Below are 17,462 nucleotides of genomic sequence, written 5' to 3' on the forward strand. Positions count from 1 at the left end.
GGCCCATGACCTCAAGCCAGGGAAGCGCATGCCCATGCTCTGAGATGGCGAGTCAGCAAGCCCAGATTGCGATCAAGGGGTTGCCAACCTGCCTCCCAGAGCATCGGAGTGCATGGAGTCGTCACAGGCAGCGAAGCAGGCGGCTGCAGAGGGAGCTCCTGTCCCAGCTGGATTGATACCAACTGCACTTCTCTTGGGACCTTTTAGCAGCCTGGAGAGCGATGGCAGCAGAAGCTGGAAGAGGAAAATGTCTTTGTATAAGCTTCACATGCAATGGGCATATTAGCATTTGTAAAAAAAGAGTTATTAGGCTGCTTAGACACTGATCCACAGGTGCAGTGCAGGGCATCTGTGTCTTTCAGGGGAGGACTGGGAAGGGGGGCAGGGTGGCAATTGCCCCCCGGGCCACTAAAAACTGGTAAAAAGGCTGCACTCAGGGCTGGATTAATGCAGGAGCCAGACACTGTATACAGCTGTCAGTCACCAATACACAATACTATATTTGCATAGCTGCAGCGGAGTGGTATGAGTGTGCAAAGAACGCTCCTGAACCCGGCCGGTACAATACTAACACAGTCACTTCCCTGTCAGGCAGAGTGCTCTGCCTGACAGGAGCTTCCTAGGCCCCGCCTGGCGTGATGTCATGTATTTTTGTTAAACCTCCTTTGTTGCTATTAACCTTAAATTATGTTACCACATTGCATTGCGTTATGTGTCTTGCTTCATAACATCAATATCCGTTATAAAACCAGGTGGGCATGGATGGTGAGCTGATTCGATGGTTCAATGGGCCACTTGACTGGACTTGCCCCACAGGCCTAAGGCTGCCAGCCCTCCCCTGGTGTCTTTCCTGTGGGTTCGTTGCACTAAGCCATAGACTTCTATAATATCCTATGGGTTTGTTGTGCTTTCGGAAAGTGCACCATACCCTCAAGATGTGATAGAAGTCAATGGCTCTGTGCAGCGAACCTACAGGAAAGCCACAGGTGCACTGTGATGTACCCATGGCAGGGCCATCTTACCGAATGGGCATGTTCGGCAGTTGCCTGGGGGCCCCACTTGCCTGGGAGGCCCCACCTGCCCAGCAACCCAGCCCCAGCCAAGCATTAGTCCTGATTCTTGTGTGCATCCCTCTGCCAAACTTAGCAGGTGGCAAGCATCTGTCGGCCCTGCACTGCTGTCAGACCACTTGGGCCGTGGGGGGGACCACACAACTGCAGGAATGCCTGTCCGCCTCCACGGGAACAGGCACACACAGGACAGTGGAGTCTGACTCTCGTCTATGTTTGTTCACTGGACCCAGCCGCCAAACTTGGAAACCTGGCACTGCTGTATCAATAAATACAACCTTATCGATAATTTGCATTTTTATTCTCGTGGGTGATTGTTTAGAGAGGGCCCAGTTTACTGCATTGCCTGGGGCACTTTAATGCTATTAAGATGGCACTGACCCATGGTGCAGGTAAACCGCAGTGCATCAGTGTGAAGGCAGCCTTATAGGGGGCTCAGGAAAGTAAGGGCTCATTTACATTTGCGATTTGGGGGGCGGTAAAACTCCATAGTCTATTGTTGCCCACGACCGGTTAACAAATCATTTAGGTGGCCCTTGCTCTTCAAAAGGTTGAGAACCTCTGATGTATACTGGCATTAAATCTTTTCATACAGGGGTAAACAGTTTCCTATTCCTATAACCTGAGTAGTACCATGCAGTTTCATTCATTGTCTCACTCAATAGGTAGGGAGAGGAGGATAATATATTACACCTGATGTATCTCATAAAAGGCTTGTGCCAAAAAAAACCAAAAAAAAATCAACTTTAACCTGGCATTAAAGACCAACTCCACCCAAAACAAATAGCCGTAGATGGGCGGATGGTGGGTTTTATCTCCGGTAGTAAGTTTTCCTTAAGTTATTTCTTTCTTTAGCCATGTGGTATCTGTAGATATGAGCGGAGGGTGACTCCATCGTTTGACTTTGCGGTGACCACAGATCTTGGATGGGACTGAGAACTTTGGAGGAGAGCTGTCACCACTGAAGTCTTTAGGGAACACAGGCAAGCAGTGTGTGATGTGTCCTGTCTGGAAATATAGTGCCGGATGGAGCGGAGTTGTTCTTCTATAGGGGAAGTATCAATTCCATATAGAAAAGTCCTGTGTCTATGGGGTGCTACGTGACTAATCCATGTTATACATTGGAATATGACATCTTTGTTTTGTGTTTGTAACACCCCATTGTTTCCATTCGTCATGATTTCCCCGCACAGAATTATTTATTGTTTTCTACGCCATGTGGCTGTAGATTTGTCTGTCTGTTATAATCAAATTCCTGTGACCACATGTGTGTATCAAAGAGGAAATGGGACAATCCAGATAAGGATTCCTCTTCTGTGATTTGCTGTTTAGAGGGACATCTGTTAGGTCCCTTTCACACATATGGTCCGTTCAGTTCATCAGTTCAGTCACGTCAAAATGTATCAGTTTTCCATCCATTTTTCATCCATTTTTCATCCATTTTTCATCTGTTTTTCATCCGTTTTTCATCCGTTTTTCATCAGTTGTTATCCATTTTTCATCCGTTTTTTATCCGTTTTTCGTCAGTTGTTATCCGTTTTTCATCAGTTTTTTGTCAGTTATCTGTTTTTCATCCATTGTCATCCGTTTTTCATCCGTTGTCATCCGTTTTACATCCGTTGTCATCCGTTTTTCGTCCGATCCGTTTTTTTGACGGATGAAAAATAGGGCATTCATACGTTCAAAAAAACGGACATTGACGGAAGCGGATGAAAACGGATATTAACTGATGATCATCAGTTGTCATCCGTTTTTACATAGAGATACATTGATGTCCGTTTTTCATCCGTCAACGGATGGATGAAAAACGGACAAACGGACCGTATGTGTGAAAGGGGCCTAAAGCAAATTGGTAAAGTAGATGTAAACCTAAAGACTAAAATCTCATGCCAGCATTATGTCATTTCGAACATTGGTTTCAGTTTTTTTTTTATCTGGATGTTTCCCTAAAATAATCCCTGACGATCCTGCCATGACGGTCCTTGTCCAGGCACTTCCTGTGACATCACTTTGTCCCTCCATTTGATTGCTTTAGTGAGCTGACACATTATTTTGATGCTGGCAAGTCATTTAGCCATGGTGGACTTTTTTTGTCTATTGTGAAATATCTGCATGTGTGTCAGACAGCCAATTGTAAAATAGATTGCATAAATGATTGGTTTAATTTTAATTGATCGTCTCTGATAAATCATATTTTCAATCAATACCGTGTTTACTGCATTGTTTCATAACGTAATCAATGATGAATCCATTGTTTGCGATCGCTCATACCTGGATCGATCACAGAATAATACATGTTGCCATCTTTACATCTGCTTCCATTTTCAAATTTCAGTTTCTAGCACTATGTTTTGCACAGCTGTTGTGGTGCATTCTGGGGAATTGTGCAGAGGGCATGCTTCGTGTCATTAAATGTCTGATTGTCGTACATATTATATTTGATCAGCTCCATGTAGACATAAAAACTTCAATATATGAGGAAATATGAACATCAGCAACACACAGCTGGTGTGACAGGTTTCCTTTGGTGCCAGGCTTGGACATCGGTTCTGAGCACATAAAAAGGTCATCGCTGTTCATTTGTGTTGTGTCTATGGGGAGAACTGCACCGGACCTCCACCTTCACTACACTGAGTGGGGTGGTGGATTCTTTACCCCAGGGCAAATTTATGTACGCTAATGGCTGGATAATGGATGGCTGGACACAAAATCCAGCATTAGCCTGAGAATCGATCAATATATTTATCATTTCCAATGTTGTAAAGGGCTGATTGGACAGGTTAAAGGGTCGCTCCATCTAAAAGTGATGTTTCAGTTTTAGATGGTGCTTGGTGGGCTAAGTCATCCAGGTGTCCTATATGTCTTAAATACTCGTTTACATAATTCTTGATTCTGTGCATGCCCACCTCGGATATTTGGGTGTCTCCACCAACCTTTGTCTGTTTCAGCTTGTAGGCAGATGCAGTCTATTTTCTCACCTACAGGTGGCGCTCGACCACAGCGACATTGCAGATGGAGGGAGAAAGTCGAATGGAAGTTCCTCTATGGCAGTGATGGTGAACCTTGGCACCCCAGATGTTTTGGAACTACATTTCCCATGATGCTCATGCACTCTACAGTGTAGTTGAGCATCATGGGAAATGTAGTTCCCAAACATCCGGGGTGCCAAGGTTCACCATCACTGCTCTATGGTTTCCTCGGGCACAGGGAGGCAGCTATCCGATTGGATGCTTGTGCCCCATGTTGCTTTGATGGCCATCTTGGATCAGGCAGAGTCTATGTAAAACCCTGGCTCCCCGACTTCACATGCACTTTGCGAGTAGTTAGTGTAGGTACAGGACACCCGTCTGGTAGGGACAGTACTTTAAGGAAAGGTTCTAGAGGAGTAGGGGAAGCGCAGGAACTACACCAACCTTCAATGTAACCTCCCCTTTTGGGTATAGACCGGCCAAGCCACATTCTGCTCCTCTTGGCAGATGCTATATAAGTACCATTGGGCCTCCAGCCAACCGTTGCCTCTTTGTTGCACTCTGTAAATGGCTCAGAGTGGGTTGCTTCCCTACTGGGCCTGTCTGTGTGTATTTCTGAGCTTCTACAAGATACAAATTTATGTTGGACTTGGACTCTGTGTCCAGTGTCACTGCCTGCCGCACCACACTGTACCCAGCCCACAAGCTCCTCCTGTTACATTCTTCATAATGTAAAAAATAAAATCTACCCAGGATGGTGGAAACCCCTCATAATGGGCACAAAAGGTGTGCAGACCTGGGAACTTAGTGCAGATATGGTGTGAACCCCTTATAGTTTGCAAATCTGGGCACTCAGTGCAAGGTTTATGGGAATTCCCCATGGAACAGCAGGTGCACAGACTCGGAAACTCAGCACAGGGATGATGGGAACCCCTCATAGTGGGCACAGCAGGTTTGTGACCTGGGAACCAGTACATCAGGGCTCGACAAATCCTAGGTGTCAGGTCACCATGGCAACTAAAAATTGCATCCTGGCACCTAGGCCTTTGTCAACCCACTCACTTTTGCAGGGATGCACAATTTGTAACACCCAAGACATGCAATTCCAGGCAGGTAGTTTTTTTCTACATTTGGCCCTGTGCCAGGCAAGGAGCGGGGCTCACTTGTCAGGTAGAAGAATTTGATCTGGCGAAAGCCATGGCTCTCTAAGGGCTCATTTACATTTGTGGATTGGAAAAACAATTAGTGAAGCCACTTTTTTGACTGCTGCCCTTAAGCTGCAAAGGCTGCCAGACAGTGTTGTACATATGCCACAGCATCAGCAAACATAATCCTTTTTTTTGTGTTTGACAGGCAGTACCACTGCCCGGCATGACCCATTCAAGTGAATGGGGACATGTGACAGCGGCAATGCAGATGCAGTGTGGTGATACATAATTTACAGGGTTAAAACAGACGGTGAGAAAGTGACATATTTCCTCCTCACTGCTTGTCAAACACCTCCAAAAATGATATCTGCGGATTGCTTTTCAGAGAGCAGCAAAGTCTGCCACAGGTGTAAATTTAGACATGCACTACACAGTAGCACGCAACAGCGAGTATTATGACATCACAATAAGATAGTCATGGGTGCAACTGTATCTGTAACAGACAATGCAGCTGCTATGGGGCCCAGCACTCTCTGGCTAAACGGTCAATAAATATGAGGGCAGCATTTGGCGTATACATTTGGGTAAAGTAAATATAAAGTCTTGGAATATTCTATAGGATTACTATGAAAGCAGATAGTTTTCTGCATGAAGAAACAAATAGCCTTTGAGATGGATGATGAAGAAGCAGGGGGCCCCTTTTGGTTTTGCTAAAGGATTTTTTTCAGTGAATGATCCTGTTAATTCTACAACATACAAAGACATTTTAGACGATTGTGCTCTTCCACCATTGTGGTAACAGTCTGAGGAAGACCCTATCTCTTGCAGCATGACTGTGCCACCATGTACAAAGCCAGCACCATAAAGACATGGTTTGACCAGTTTGATGTGGAGGCACTCAAGTGTCCTGTACAAAGCCCTTACCTCATTCCTACTGAACACCTTTGGGATGAATTGGAATGCTGTTTGTGAGCCAGGTCTTCTCATCCAACATCAGTACCTGACCTAAAAAATGGGCACAAATTCCCAAAAGACACTCTCCAAAATCTTATGGAAAGTCTTCCCAGAGGGGTGGAGGCCAACTCCATATTATTGGCAATGGTTTTGGAATGGGATTCCCAGCAAACTCATATAGGTGTGATGGTCAGGTGTCCACTAACTCTATGTAATGTTGTTATGGCCCTGACTCCAGCTGTGTGTAGTCCCTGACCTACACCATAGGGAGGCCTCAATTGCAAAAGGAAAATGAATGGGCGCTCTTGCTGGGGGATGGGTCCTTTGTTCCAGACAGTCTTGATAGGTGAGATGTTAACCAGACTGATGGTGAATGTTCCAAAAGCACAGTGTTAGTGCTATCATCGAGAGCAGCTCTTACAGGGCCGAAGCGAGATCCCACATGTAAGCAGAGTAAAGAGAAGGGGCCACTCAGTGAAGCAGTAATAACAAATTTATTAAGCTCATATCAAGACTTACATAAAAGCAAAAAGTGGAGCATAATGACCCGGCGTCCTTCCTAATTCACCGTGTACCCATTGTGGAAGCTGCCAGCAGCCTAAACCAATCCGGGGGCTAAATCAGAGTGTGGCTTCGGTGAAGGACCGTGCGGCCGTAGACGAGGAATGGGCGGTGGAATGGGCGGTTACCAGTGGCGGTTATAAGTCTTATACATGGCTAGACTTAGGTAACCGGTAACCGCCAATTCCCCGTCTACGGCCGCACGGTCCTTCTGTGAGGTATGCGGTTCACCGCAGCTACACTCTGATTCAGCCCCCGGATTGGTTTAGGCTGCTGGCAGCTTCCACAACGGGTACACGGTGAATTAGGAAGGACGCCGGGTCATGACGCTGCACTTTTTGCTTTTATGTAAGTCTTGATATGAGCTTAATAAATTTGTTATTACTGCTTCACTGAGTGGCGCCTTCTCTTTTACTCTGCTTACATAGGGAGGCCTCAGACCAGAGAGACCGGGACTAGATTGCCCCCTCAAGTACCCTGGGAGCCCCCAGACCAGAGGAGTGGAATGATGAATGCAATGGAGCAGCAACAAATACCAAAAATCCCAACTCAAGACACAAAGAAGCAGATTTCCAGGATGAAATAAATCAAGTTTCTGTGTTTTGGTCCCTGACAAGGGGTTACCTTAAACAGAATCTCTTATGTGACACTGTATGGACCTCACAACAGTTGTAGCTCTGCAGCTGCTTCTTGTTGCTATAAGGCTCCGTTCACATATAGGCGGTTCGGATCGCGGGTGGAATTGCCACGATTCTGCCCACGTTTCCGAACCATTGCAAGTCGCAGGACGCCCGAGTGATTCCTGTGACTTACAATGGCACCCCAAACGTGGTGTACAAGAACTTCTTTTGGGAGTCAGGCGTCCCGCGATTCCGTTTGTGCGATTTTACCACGATTCGTCAGGCGACAATCGCGGCAAAATCGCGCCGCGTTTGGGGTGCCATTGCAAGTCACGGGAATCGCTTGAGCGTCCCACAACTTGCAATGGTTCGGAATCGCGGGCAGAATCGCGGCGATTCTGCCCGCGATCCAAAACGCCTATATGTGAACGGAGCCTAACTGTTGTTTGCATTTGCAGACTTGCCTGGAAGCTGTGAAGCAGAAGTAGTTAAAGGGATAGAATGGTATTTTATGAGGCCCATGTCCTGGGCTCGTAAAGGGCGGTGTGATCATTAAACAGTAAGGAACACTTATGAAATATTTATGTCATATTTTCAATGTGTGTCTCCAGAGACCTGACCTGAGTGATTTGCACAGGGCGATGCTGTACAATATACTGCTGGAGTTAATGTTTATTAGAAAAGACCTTGACGGAGTTCCACCTCACCTGTCATACGGGGTTAGTGAGTAAATACCATTACTGTCCAGATTGTGTGGAGGAACAGAAGGGTATACTCATATGTATATACATGTGTGTATATATACACTGCTCAAAAAAATTAAAGCAACACTTTTTAATCAGAGTATAGCATCCATTCAATTAAACTCCTGGGATATTGATCAGGTCATCGAAGTAGCAGAGGGGGTTGTTAATCAGTTTCAGCTGCTTTGGTATTCATGAAATTAACAATAGGGGCACTAGATGGGCAACAATGAAACAACCTCCAAAACAGAATGGTTTTTACGGGTGGAGGCCACCGACATTTTTTTCCCTACTCTTTTTTTCTGACTGTTTTTCACTAGTTTTGCATTTGGTTAGGGTGAGTGTCACTACTGATAGCATGAGGCCATACCTGGACCCTATAGAGGTTGCACAGGCAGTCCAACTCCTCCAGAATGGCACATCAATACGTGCCATTGCCAGAAGGTTTGCTGTGTCTCCCAGCACAGTCTCAAGAGCATGGAGGAGATTCCAGGAGACAGGCAGTTACTGTAGGAGAGCTGTACAGGGCCAAAGAAGGTCCTTAACCCATCAGCAGGACCGATATCTGCTCCTTTGTGCAAGGAGGAACAGGATGAGCACTGCCAGAGCCCTACAAAATGTCCTCCAGCAGGCCACTGGTGTGAATGTCTCTGACCAAACAATCAGAAACAGACTTCATGAGGGTAGTCTAAGGGCCCAATGTCCTCTAGTGGGCCCTGTGCTCACCGCCCGGCACCATGGAGCTCGATTGGCATTTGCCATCGAACAATAGAATTGGCAGGTCTGCCATTGGCGCCCAGTGCTTTTCACAGAGGAGAGCAGGTTCACCCTGAGCACATGTGACAGACGTGAAAGGGTCTGGAGAAGCTGTGGAGAACGTTATGCTGCCTGTAACATTGTTTAGCATGACCGGTTTGGTGGAGGGTCAGTTATGGTCTGGGGAGGCGTATCCATGGAAGGGACTCACAGACCTCTACAGGCTATACAATGGCACCCTGACTCGCATTAGGTATTGGGATGAAATCTTTAGACCCATTGCCAGACCCTACACTGGTGCAGTGGGTCCTGGGTTCCTCCTGGTGCACGACAATGCCCGACCTCATGTGGTGAGAGTATGCAGCCAGTTCCTGGAGGATGAAGGAATTGATACCATTGAATGGCCCCCATGCTTGCCTGACCTGAATCCAATAGAACATCTCTAGGACATTATGTTTTAGTCCATGTGACGCCACCAGGTTGCAGCTCAGTCTGTTCAGGAGCTCAGTGATGCCCTGGTCCAGATCTGGGAGGAAATTCCCCAGGAAACCATCCGTCGTCTAATGAGGAGCATGTGCCGATGTTGTCTGGCATCCATACAAGCACGTGGGGGGGGCATACAAATTACTGAGTACCATTTTGAGTTGCTGCAATTAAATTTCAGCAAAATGGATTAGCCTGCTGCATCATTTTTTCACTTTGATTTTTGGGGTGTCTTTGAATTCAGCCCTCTGAAGGGTGATCATTTTCATTCCCATCAATCGTTGTGGCATCCTTCCTAACGCATTACTCAGTACATATCAGTATAGATATCCAGCATGATAGTTTTCCCCATTGAGATCTGATGTGTTTTCAAAGTGTTCCTTTATTTTTTTTTTTTGATTTGTATATATACACACACACACAACTATATTACCAAAATTATTGGGACGCCTGCCTTTACACTCACATGAACTTTAATGGCATCCCAGTCTTAGTCCGTAAGGTTCAATATTGAGTTGGCCACCCTTTGCAGCTATAACAGCTTCAACTCTTCTGGGAAGGCTGTCCACAAGGTTTAGGAGTGTGTCTATGGGAAAGTTTGACCATTTTTCATGAAGTGCATTTGTGAGGTCAGGCACTGATGTGGATGAGAAGGCCTTGAGTACCACTGGCGGTTACAGCCAGCGGCAGTCATTTCTCAAAAAAACAACAGGCTGGTTGTACTAAAGTAAATTGATAGATCGACTTCAGTACAACCAGCCTGCCCATAGATGGATTGATATTCGTCTGATTCCTGCTGAATCGGCCAAATTTAGATCCGTCAATGGTCGGCTTAAGTCAGGTTCATGTACTTACACTTATTTAAAGATGTATTATTGATTAAAAACCTGCAGTAATGAGTGCCTTTTATATGTGCTTGGGGTTCAGTTTATATACAGTATATACTGTATCTGGAATCAATGTCCACTCTTCGCTCAGTTTACATTTCTGCACACTACCTGTTTGTCCTGATGACTGCACTCCTGCACATGTGCAGGAGTGATGTCATCCTGCGATGACCAATTAAAATTTCTGGAGACCAGCACCCAGTAGAAGCCACAGAGAGGATGCCAGGTGCCAGTGAGGGACTTTATGGGTGCTGGACTATTGAAACGAAGGTATTTTTGCCTTTAGTTCCGCTTTAATTATTTTTATGGACTGTATTTTACTATAATTTATTTAGGATCTAGCACATTATTGGCATTTAAAAAGCAATTTTCAATGTAAATATACAGCTTTCATTTCAGTTACCCCCCGGTGATCCTTGTCCCGACACATGCTTTTATATAGGGTGACAACATTGTGCCCCCATCTACCAATTGTGCTCCTGCTTTGTCTCCAATGGAGACTACAAGTGGCCATTTCAACACACATTACACAGACATGGTCCACCATTGTCACCTTCAGGAAGTCCGCCCTGAGAAATGCCATGCAGGCAGGAAGTGTGCCCTGAGAAATGCCATGCAGGCAGGAAGTGTGCCCTGAGAAATGCCATGCAGGCAGGAAGTGTGCCCTGAGAAATGCCATGCGGGCAGGAAGTGTGTCCTGAGAAATGCCATGCAGGCAGGAAGTGTGTCCTGAGAAATGCCATGCAGGAAGGAAGTATGTCCTGAGAAATGCCATGCGGGCAGGAAGTGTGTCCTGAGAAATGCCATGCGGGCAGGAAGTGTGTCCTGAGAAATGCCAAGCAGGCAGGAAGTGTGTCCTGAGAAATGCCATTCGGGCAGGAAGTGTGCCCTGAGAAATGCCATGCGGGCAGGAAGTGTGCCCTGAGAAATGCCATGCAGGCAGGAAGTGTGCCCTGAGAAATGCCATGCAGGCAGGAAGTGTGTCCTGAGAAATGCCATTCGGGCAGGAAGTGTGTCCTGAGAAATGCCATGCGGGCAGGAAGTGTGCCCTGAGAAATGCCATGCAGGCAGGAAGTGTGGCCTGAGAAATGCCATGCAGGCAGGAAGTGTGTCCTGAGAAATGCCATGCGGGCAGGAAGTGTGTCCTGAGAAATGCCATGCAGGCAGGAAGTGTGTCCTGAGAAATGCCATTCAGGCAGGAAGTGTGTCCTGAGAAATGGCATTCAGGCAGGAAGTGTGTCCTGAGAAATGCCATGCGGGCAGGAAGTGTGTCCTGAGAAATGCCATGCAGGCAGGAAGTGGCTGCAAAGAGGCTGTAGGAGATCAACAGCATTGTAATACCATAAAGAATGAGATAGGGGATAAGCAAGGATTTTAGTAAAAGAAAAGGTCAATTATTTGATACACATTGCACAGAGCAAACTAAAAAGTCATCCTGCTATGGGTTACATCTAATGTAACAATTTCTTGAAAAGCATTGTGTAAACTGCAAATCTGTTTCTAAATTTCAGTGTAAAGTATAAAGTGAACATGCACTGTGCAACTATTGTAAAAAAAAAAACCCCCACAAACCGGTCAGGTCATTTGTGAGTATTGGATGGTGTATGGGCGCCTTGTTAATGTCATTCACATGTATACAGCGAAGGTTAAACAGTGCAGTGTGCGCGGTACATGGTCTCGTGTGCGGCCGGGCAGAATAAGCATTCATTGCTCTGCGCTTGCCTAATCAACTTGATGGGAGTTTTCCAGCAGAGAGACTTAGCGCTGCGGGCAGAATCCCGGGCTCAGGGTCCTGTCTTTTCTCTAACTGTCATCATCCCAAATTACACACAGGAAAGATTTAATAAGAAACATTTTATCTATTGGCTATGGGCTAAGTCGGGGGAATAATTCACATTTACTGTATATTTCTCTACACATTTCAGCCAGGATTATTGCGCTTTGTTTGGGTTGTGGATATGCGACGTACTGTGGTTCCTGGCCACTTCGTGCACAGCCAGTAGTAGAAGATAAAGACATTATGGGGCTTTCCAAGAACATTGTTACAGAGAAAATCTCAGGTCTACACTACACAAATGTCTTCATAATTCACTTTGTAAATGGATCAGCTGCATTCTCAGTAATGTCACCGGTCTCTAGTGAAGGGATAGGCTGTATTCTCAGTGATGTCACCGGTGTCTAGTGAAGGGATAGGCTGCATTCTCAGTGATGTCATCGGTCTCTAGTGAAGGGATAGGCTGCATTCTCAGTGATGTCATCGGTCTCTTGTCAAGGGATAGGCTGTATTCTCAGTGATGTCACCGGTCTCTAATGAAGGGATAGGCTGCATTCTCAGTGATGTCACCGGTCTCTAGTGAAGGGATAGGCTGCATTCTCAGTGATGTCACCGGTCTCTAGTGAAGGGATAGGCTGCATTCTCAGTGATGTCATCGGTCTCTAGTGAAGGGATAGGCTGCATTCTCAGTGATGTCACCGGTCTCTAGTAATAGATAGGCTGCATTCTCAGTGATGTCACCGGTCTCTAGTAATAGATAGGCTGCATTATCAGTGATGTCACTGGTCTCTATTCAAGGGATAGGCTGCATTCTCAGTGATGTCAACCATCTCTGGTGATAGATAGGCTGTATTCTCAGTGATGTCCCCGGTCTCTAGTGATGGATAGGCTGCATTATCAGTGATGTCACCGGTCTCTAGTGATGGATAGGCTGCATTATCAGTGATGTCCCCGGTCTCTAGTGATGGATAGGCTGCATTATCAGTGATGTCCCCGGTCTCTAGTGATGGATAGGCTGCATTATCAGTGATGTCACCGGTCTCTAGTGATGGATAGGCTGCATTATCAGTGATGTCCCCGGTCTCTAGTGATGGATAGGCTGCATTATCAGTGATGTCACCGGTCTCTAGTGATGGATAGGCTGCATTCTCAGTGATGTCACTGGTCTCTAGTGATGGACAGGCTGCATTCTCAGTGATGTCACGAGTCTCTTGTCAAGGGATCAGCTGCATTCTCGATGATGTCACCAATCTGTAGTGAAGGGATAGGCTGCATTCTCAGTGATGTCACCGATCTCTAGTGATGGATAGGCTGCATTTTCAGTGATGTCACCGGTCTCTAGCAAAGGGATAGGCTGCATTTTTAGTGATGTCACCGATCTCTAGTGAAGGGACAGACTGCATTCTAAGTGATGTCACCGGTCTCTAGTGAAGGGACAGACTGCATTCATAGTGATGTCACCAGTCTCTAGTGAATGGATAGGCTACATTCTCAGTGATGTCACCGGTGTCTAGTGATAGATAGGCTGCATTCTCAGTGATGTCACCGGTCTCTAGTGATGGATAGGCTGTATTCTCAGTGATGTCACTGGTCTCTAGTGATGCATAGGCTGCATTCTCAGTGATGTCACCAGTCTCTTGTCAAGGGATAGGCTGCATTCTCAGTGATGTCAACCGTCTCTGGTGATGGATAGGCTTCATTCTCAGTGATGTCACCTGTCTCTAGTGAATGGATAGGCTGCATTCTCAGTGTTGCCACCAGTCTCTAGTAATGGATAGGCTGCATTCTCAGTGATGTCACCGGTCTCTAGTGATGGATCGGCTGCATTCTCAGTGATGTCATCAGTCTTTACTAATGGATAGGCTGCATTCTCAGTGATGTCATCAGTCTCTAGTAATGGATAGGCTGCATTCTCAGTGATGTCACTGGTCTCTAGTCAAGGGATAGACTGCATTCTCAGTGATGTCATCAGTCTCTAGTAATGGATAGGCTGCATTCTCAGTGATGTCACCGGTCTCTAGTGATGGATAGACTGCATTCTCAGTGATGTCACTGGTCTCTAGTGATGGATAGGCTGCATTCTCAGTGATGTCACTGGTCTCTAGTGATGGATAGGCTGCATTCTCAGTGATGTCACCAGTCTCTTGTCAAGGGATCAGCTACATTTTCAGTGATGTCACCAATCTGTAGTGAAGGGATAGGCTGCATTCTCAGTGATGTCACCAATCTCTAGTGATGGATAGGTTTGCATTTTCAGTGATGTCCCCGGTCTCTAGTGATGGATAGGCTGCATTCTCAGTGATGTCATCAGTCTCTTGTAATAGGCTGTATTCACAGTGATGTGACCAGTCTCTAGTGAAGGGATAGGCTGCATTCCCAATGATGTCACCGGTCTCTAGTGATGGATAGGCTGTATTCTCCGTGATTTCACCGGTCTCTAGTGAAGGGATAGGCTGCATTCTCAGTGATGTCACCGGTCTCTAGTGAAGGGATAGGCTACATTTTCAGGGATGTCACCGGTCTCTAGTGATGGATATGCTACATTTTCAGTGATGTCAGTGGTCCGGCTCTAGTAAGGGGATAAGATATGAGGAGCTTGCAGGATTTCTTGTTATGATCAGGAATGCCATATTTGAATGCATAGTATTGTATATACAGTATGTCAGTCAAAAAAAAATCTGTTTATATCATTAATACGGACTAAACAATACAGAATGTACTTAGGATGTTTCCATGTAGAATTGCACAGCCTTCATTCATAGTCACACTTCACATTCAGCACCTGAATAAAGAGATCATCATTTCATATGTACAATCTCTGAGCTCTTAGGTTTTGAATTTTACAAAACAGAAAAGATAAACCTCAGAAATCCCCCAAGCTGGTGTCATCCTCCTATGGCGGCATATTGTATTTACACAGGAAGGGTTAATAACTGGACGCTCTATCTACTCAGCCAGTAAAGCAGACTCATTAATGATTGATCCCCAGTTCATCACCATGTGACCTCTTACTATGTTCAGTGTCAGCGATCGATGGTGATACGTCCACAGAGAAACGTGGAATCTCTTAGCGGGCTCCAAACACAATGGAATCTGTGCCAGGAGCGAGGGGCCGTTCTCCACCAATTCACACCATTTGTGAAAAAGAGTAGAAATGTAAAAATAATACTATTTAAAGGGGAGTGATCTCGGTTTATTATTGATATTTTCAAGTTTATTAATTATATATTATATATATATATATATATATATATATATATATATAATATTATTATAGTTATGATACATGATTTAAATAGCATCAACAGATTTCACTGTGCTTTACAAAATAAAGGCAGATAGCACAGTTACAATACAATACAATATAGGGGGAATCAGAGGTCCTTGTCATTAGAGCTTACAATCTAAGAGGGAGGATCAAGTAATACAAAAGGTGAAAACTGTGAATGACGGAGAAAGTAAAAAGACAGTTTATTAGTTAGAAGCAGGATAAGCTTCTCTAAGGAGATGGGTGTTCAGGGATCGCCTAAACTAAAGGTAGATAGAGTAGAAGATAGTCCGACAGATTGAGGTAGGGAGTTCCAGAGGATAGAAGAGAAGTCCTGGAGGCAAACATGGGAAGAGGTGACAAGGGAGACAGAGAGCTGATGTTTATATTTCTATACTGTATGTATAATTAGCCTAAAATATTTGTATTACTTGTTAAACATCAATTTGACCTCGCTAATGATTAGAAAAACAGATGAATGTTCTTATGTCAAATGAAATTTTTCTAGTGTATACCCAGCTTTAGCATTTGATATTTAGTCTTAGCAACATGGAATGAACATGCTCATAATATTTTATAGATAAATAATTCTACTTCTGATCCTGCTAATGGTCATGTCTCCTCTGTCCTCGCAGATCTCACTTTGGCGTTGGTGGAGGTCCATGTGGAACAGAAATCGGTGACGGCGGTGGAGGGACATGGCATTACTCTCCCCGTCTGGTACTCCAGCAGCTCTGAAGAAAAGCCGTATGTAATGTGGTTCATACAGCGCAATCAGATGGAGCAGGTGCAGGTATGTTGTATTTGCCTTTATGATCAGTAAAAGGTCCATTCAGCCTGCAAATACATATAAGATACCTTATGTGACATTCAGAGCTACGTCTGTAAAGCTGGCCACGTACATTTCACCCCCAAAGAGTGTCCATTCTTTTCAGCCAATCTGAGCAGAAAGGGATATGGAGATGAACAGTAAAGTAGAGTCACTGACGTTTCGCTGCAGCTTTGAGCTTGTTAAACTCTGAATCATGAACAATTGTAATGCATTTTTTATTTCGTTTATTTTTTTTTTCCTCATGAAATTCTTCTTTTTACCTTTTTTCATACTTAATTATATCTATGTGCTGCTTATCTCCTAAAACCTATTTGCAGCCTCTTCCTGTCTACATCCACTCCAGTGATGGCTGTATGGCATTTCTAAGGGTGGGTTTCCTGATTTTTCCACATTTTGTCATGTTGCAGTCTTATTCCAAAATGGATTAAATTCACTATTTTCCTCAAAATTCTACAAACAATACCCCATAACGGCAACTTGAAAGAAGTTTGTTTGAAATCTTTGCAAATGTATTGTAGCACCCTCCTAGGTAGGTGCTAGGAAAAAGCATATAGGTGGCCCTGTCTGCATTTCAGGGGGTACTGATCATTTAGTTAGGCTGTCACATGTTTCCAGGTGTGACCTGTTGTGCCTAGGAAGTCTCCCCACTGTTTCCAATGAGGGCTCTTATTGGACAGTGGAGGAAACCGGTGTGGAGCACACCAGGGCTTATGGCTATCTCAGTGGGCGGAGTTTGCCACAATGCACCCTGGGAGGAGCTATAAGTCTGAGGGGAGCATGTGACAGGGTGTCTTTGGTGGGAAGCAGAGTCCCAGGAGGAGGGTGACGGCTGTCTCTGCTCCTGTCAGCGCTTGGAGGGTGTCCTGGGCAGTCGGCCTAGAGGATGAAGGTTGAGCTGAGCTGCAGAGAGGGATCCAGTGTGCTGTGGACCGAGTGGAGCTGCTGGGCAGATGTTTCCAGGAAAAACAGTATTGGGAGTACTCGAAACTGCCCAGGGGTCTGCCCAGGAGAGGGGACCACTCCAGAAGGTCAGAGGGATCCAGGAGCCAGCTAACCAGTAGAGAAGGCTTAGAAAGGAGGTGCCAGACTCTAAGCCCTGAAGATAAGCAAGTGAAAGAGGGCTTTAGTATGGGCCCTGAAGTGTTCAGCAGTGCAGCAGTATACAAGTAGCTACCTCAGCAGGTAGTGCTTAAGGGAGCTCAAAGAGGACTTCTTTATGCAATAAAGCAGTCCAAAGTCAGTTTGGAGTTAACAGGCAGCAAGCCAGCGTTACCAGCGCCAACCTGCGTTGACCGGCATTCAGCCAGCGTCAAGTCAGCGCCGATCGGCATTTTTCAGTTGTCCCTAGCAAATTTTGCATAGTTGAGCCAAAGGAGTATCCCACTCTTCCCTTCTCC

The 17,462-nt window shown here is 45.5% G+C and overlaps 1 protein-coding gene across 1 annotated transcript in view; it reads left to right on the forward strand.

The window, feature by feature from the left end:
- The window catches only part of ESAM (endothelial cell adhesion molecule), a 115,519-nt gene that overhangs the window by 85,710 nt on the left and 12,347 nt on the right, over positions 1 to 17,462 (forward strand). Inside the window, exon 2 of the mRNA XM_082273536.1 lies at positions 15,869 to 16,026. Within this exon, the coding sequence (XP_082129662.1) occupies positions 15,869 to 16,026 (158 nt within the window). The remainder of the gene's footprint in view (positions 1 to 15,868; positions 16,027 to 17,462) is intronic.

This window comes from Pelophylax lessonae (genome assembly GCF_965119305.1).
Source record: "Pelophylax lessonae genome assembly, chromosome: 12".
In the NCBI taxonomy this organism is placed as follows: Eukaryota; Metazoa; Chordata; class Amphibia; order Anura; family Ranidae; genus Pelophylax; species Pelophylax lessonae.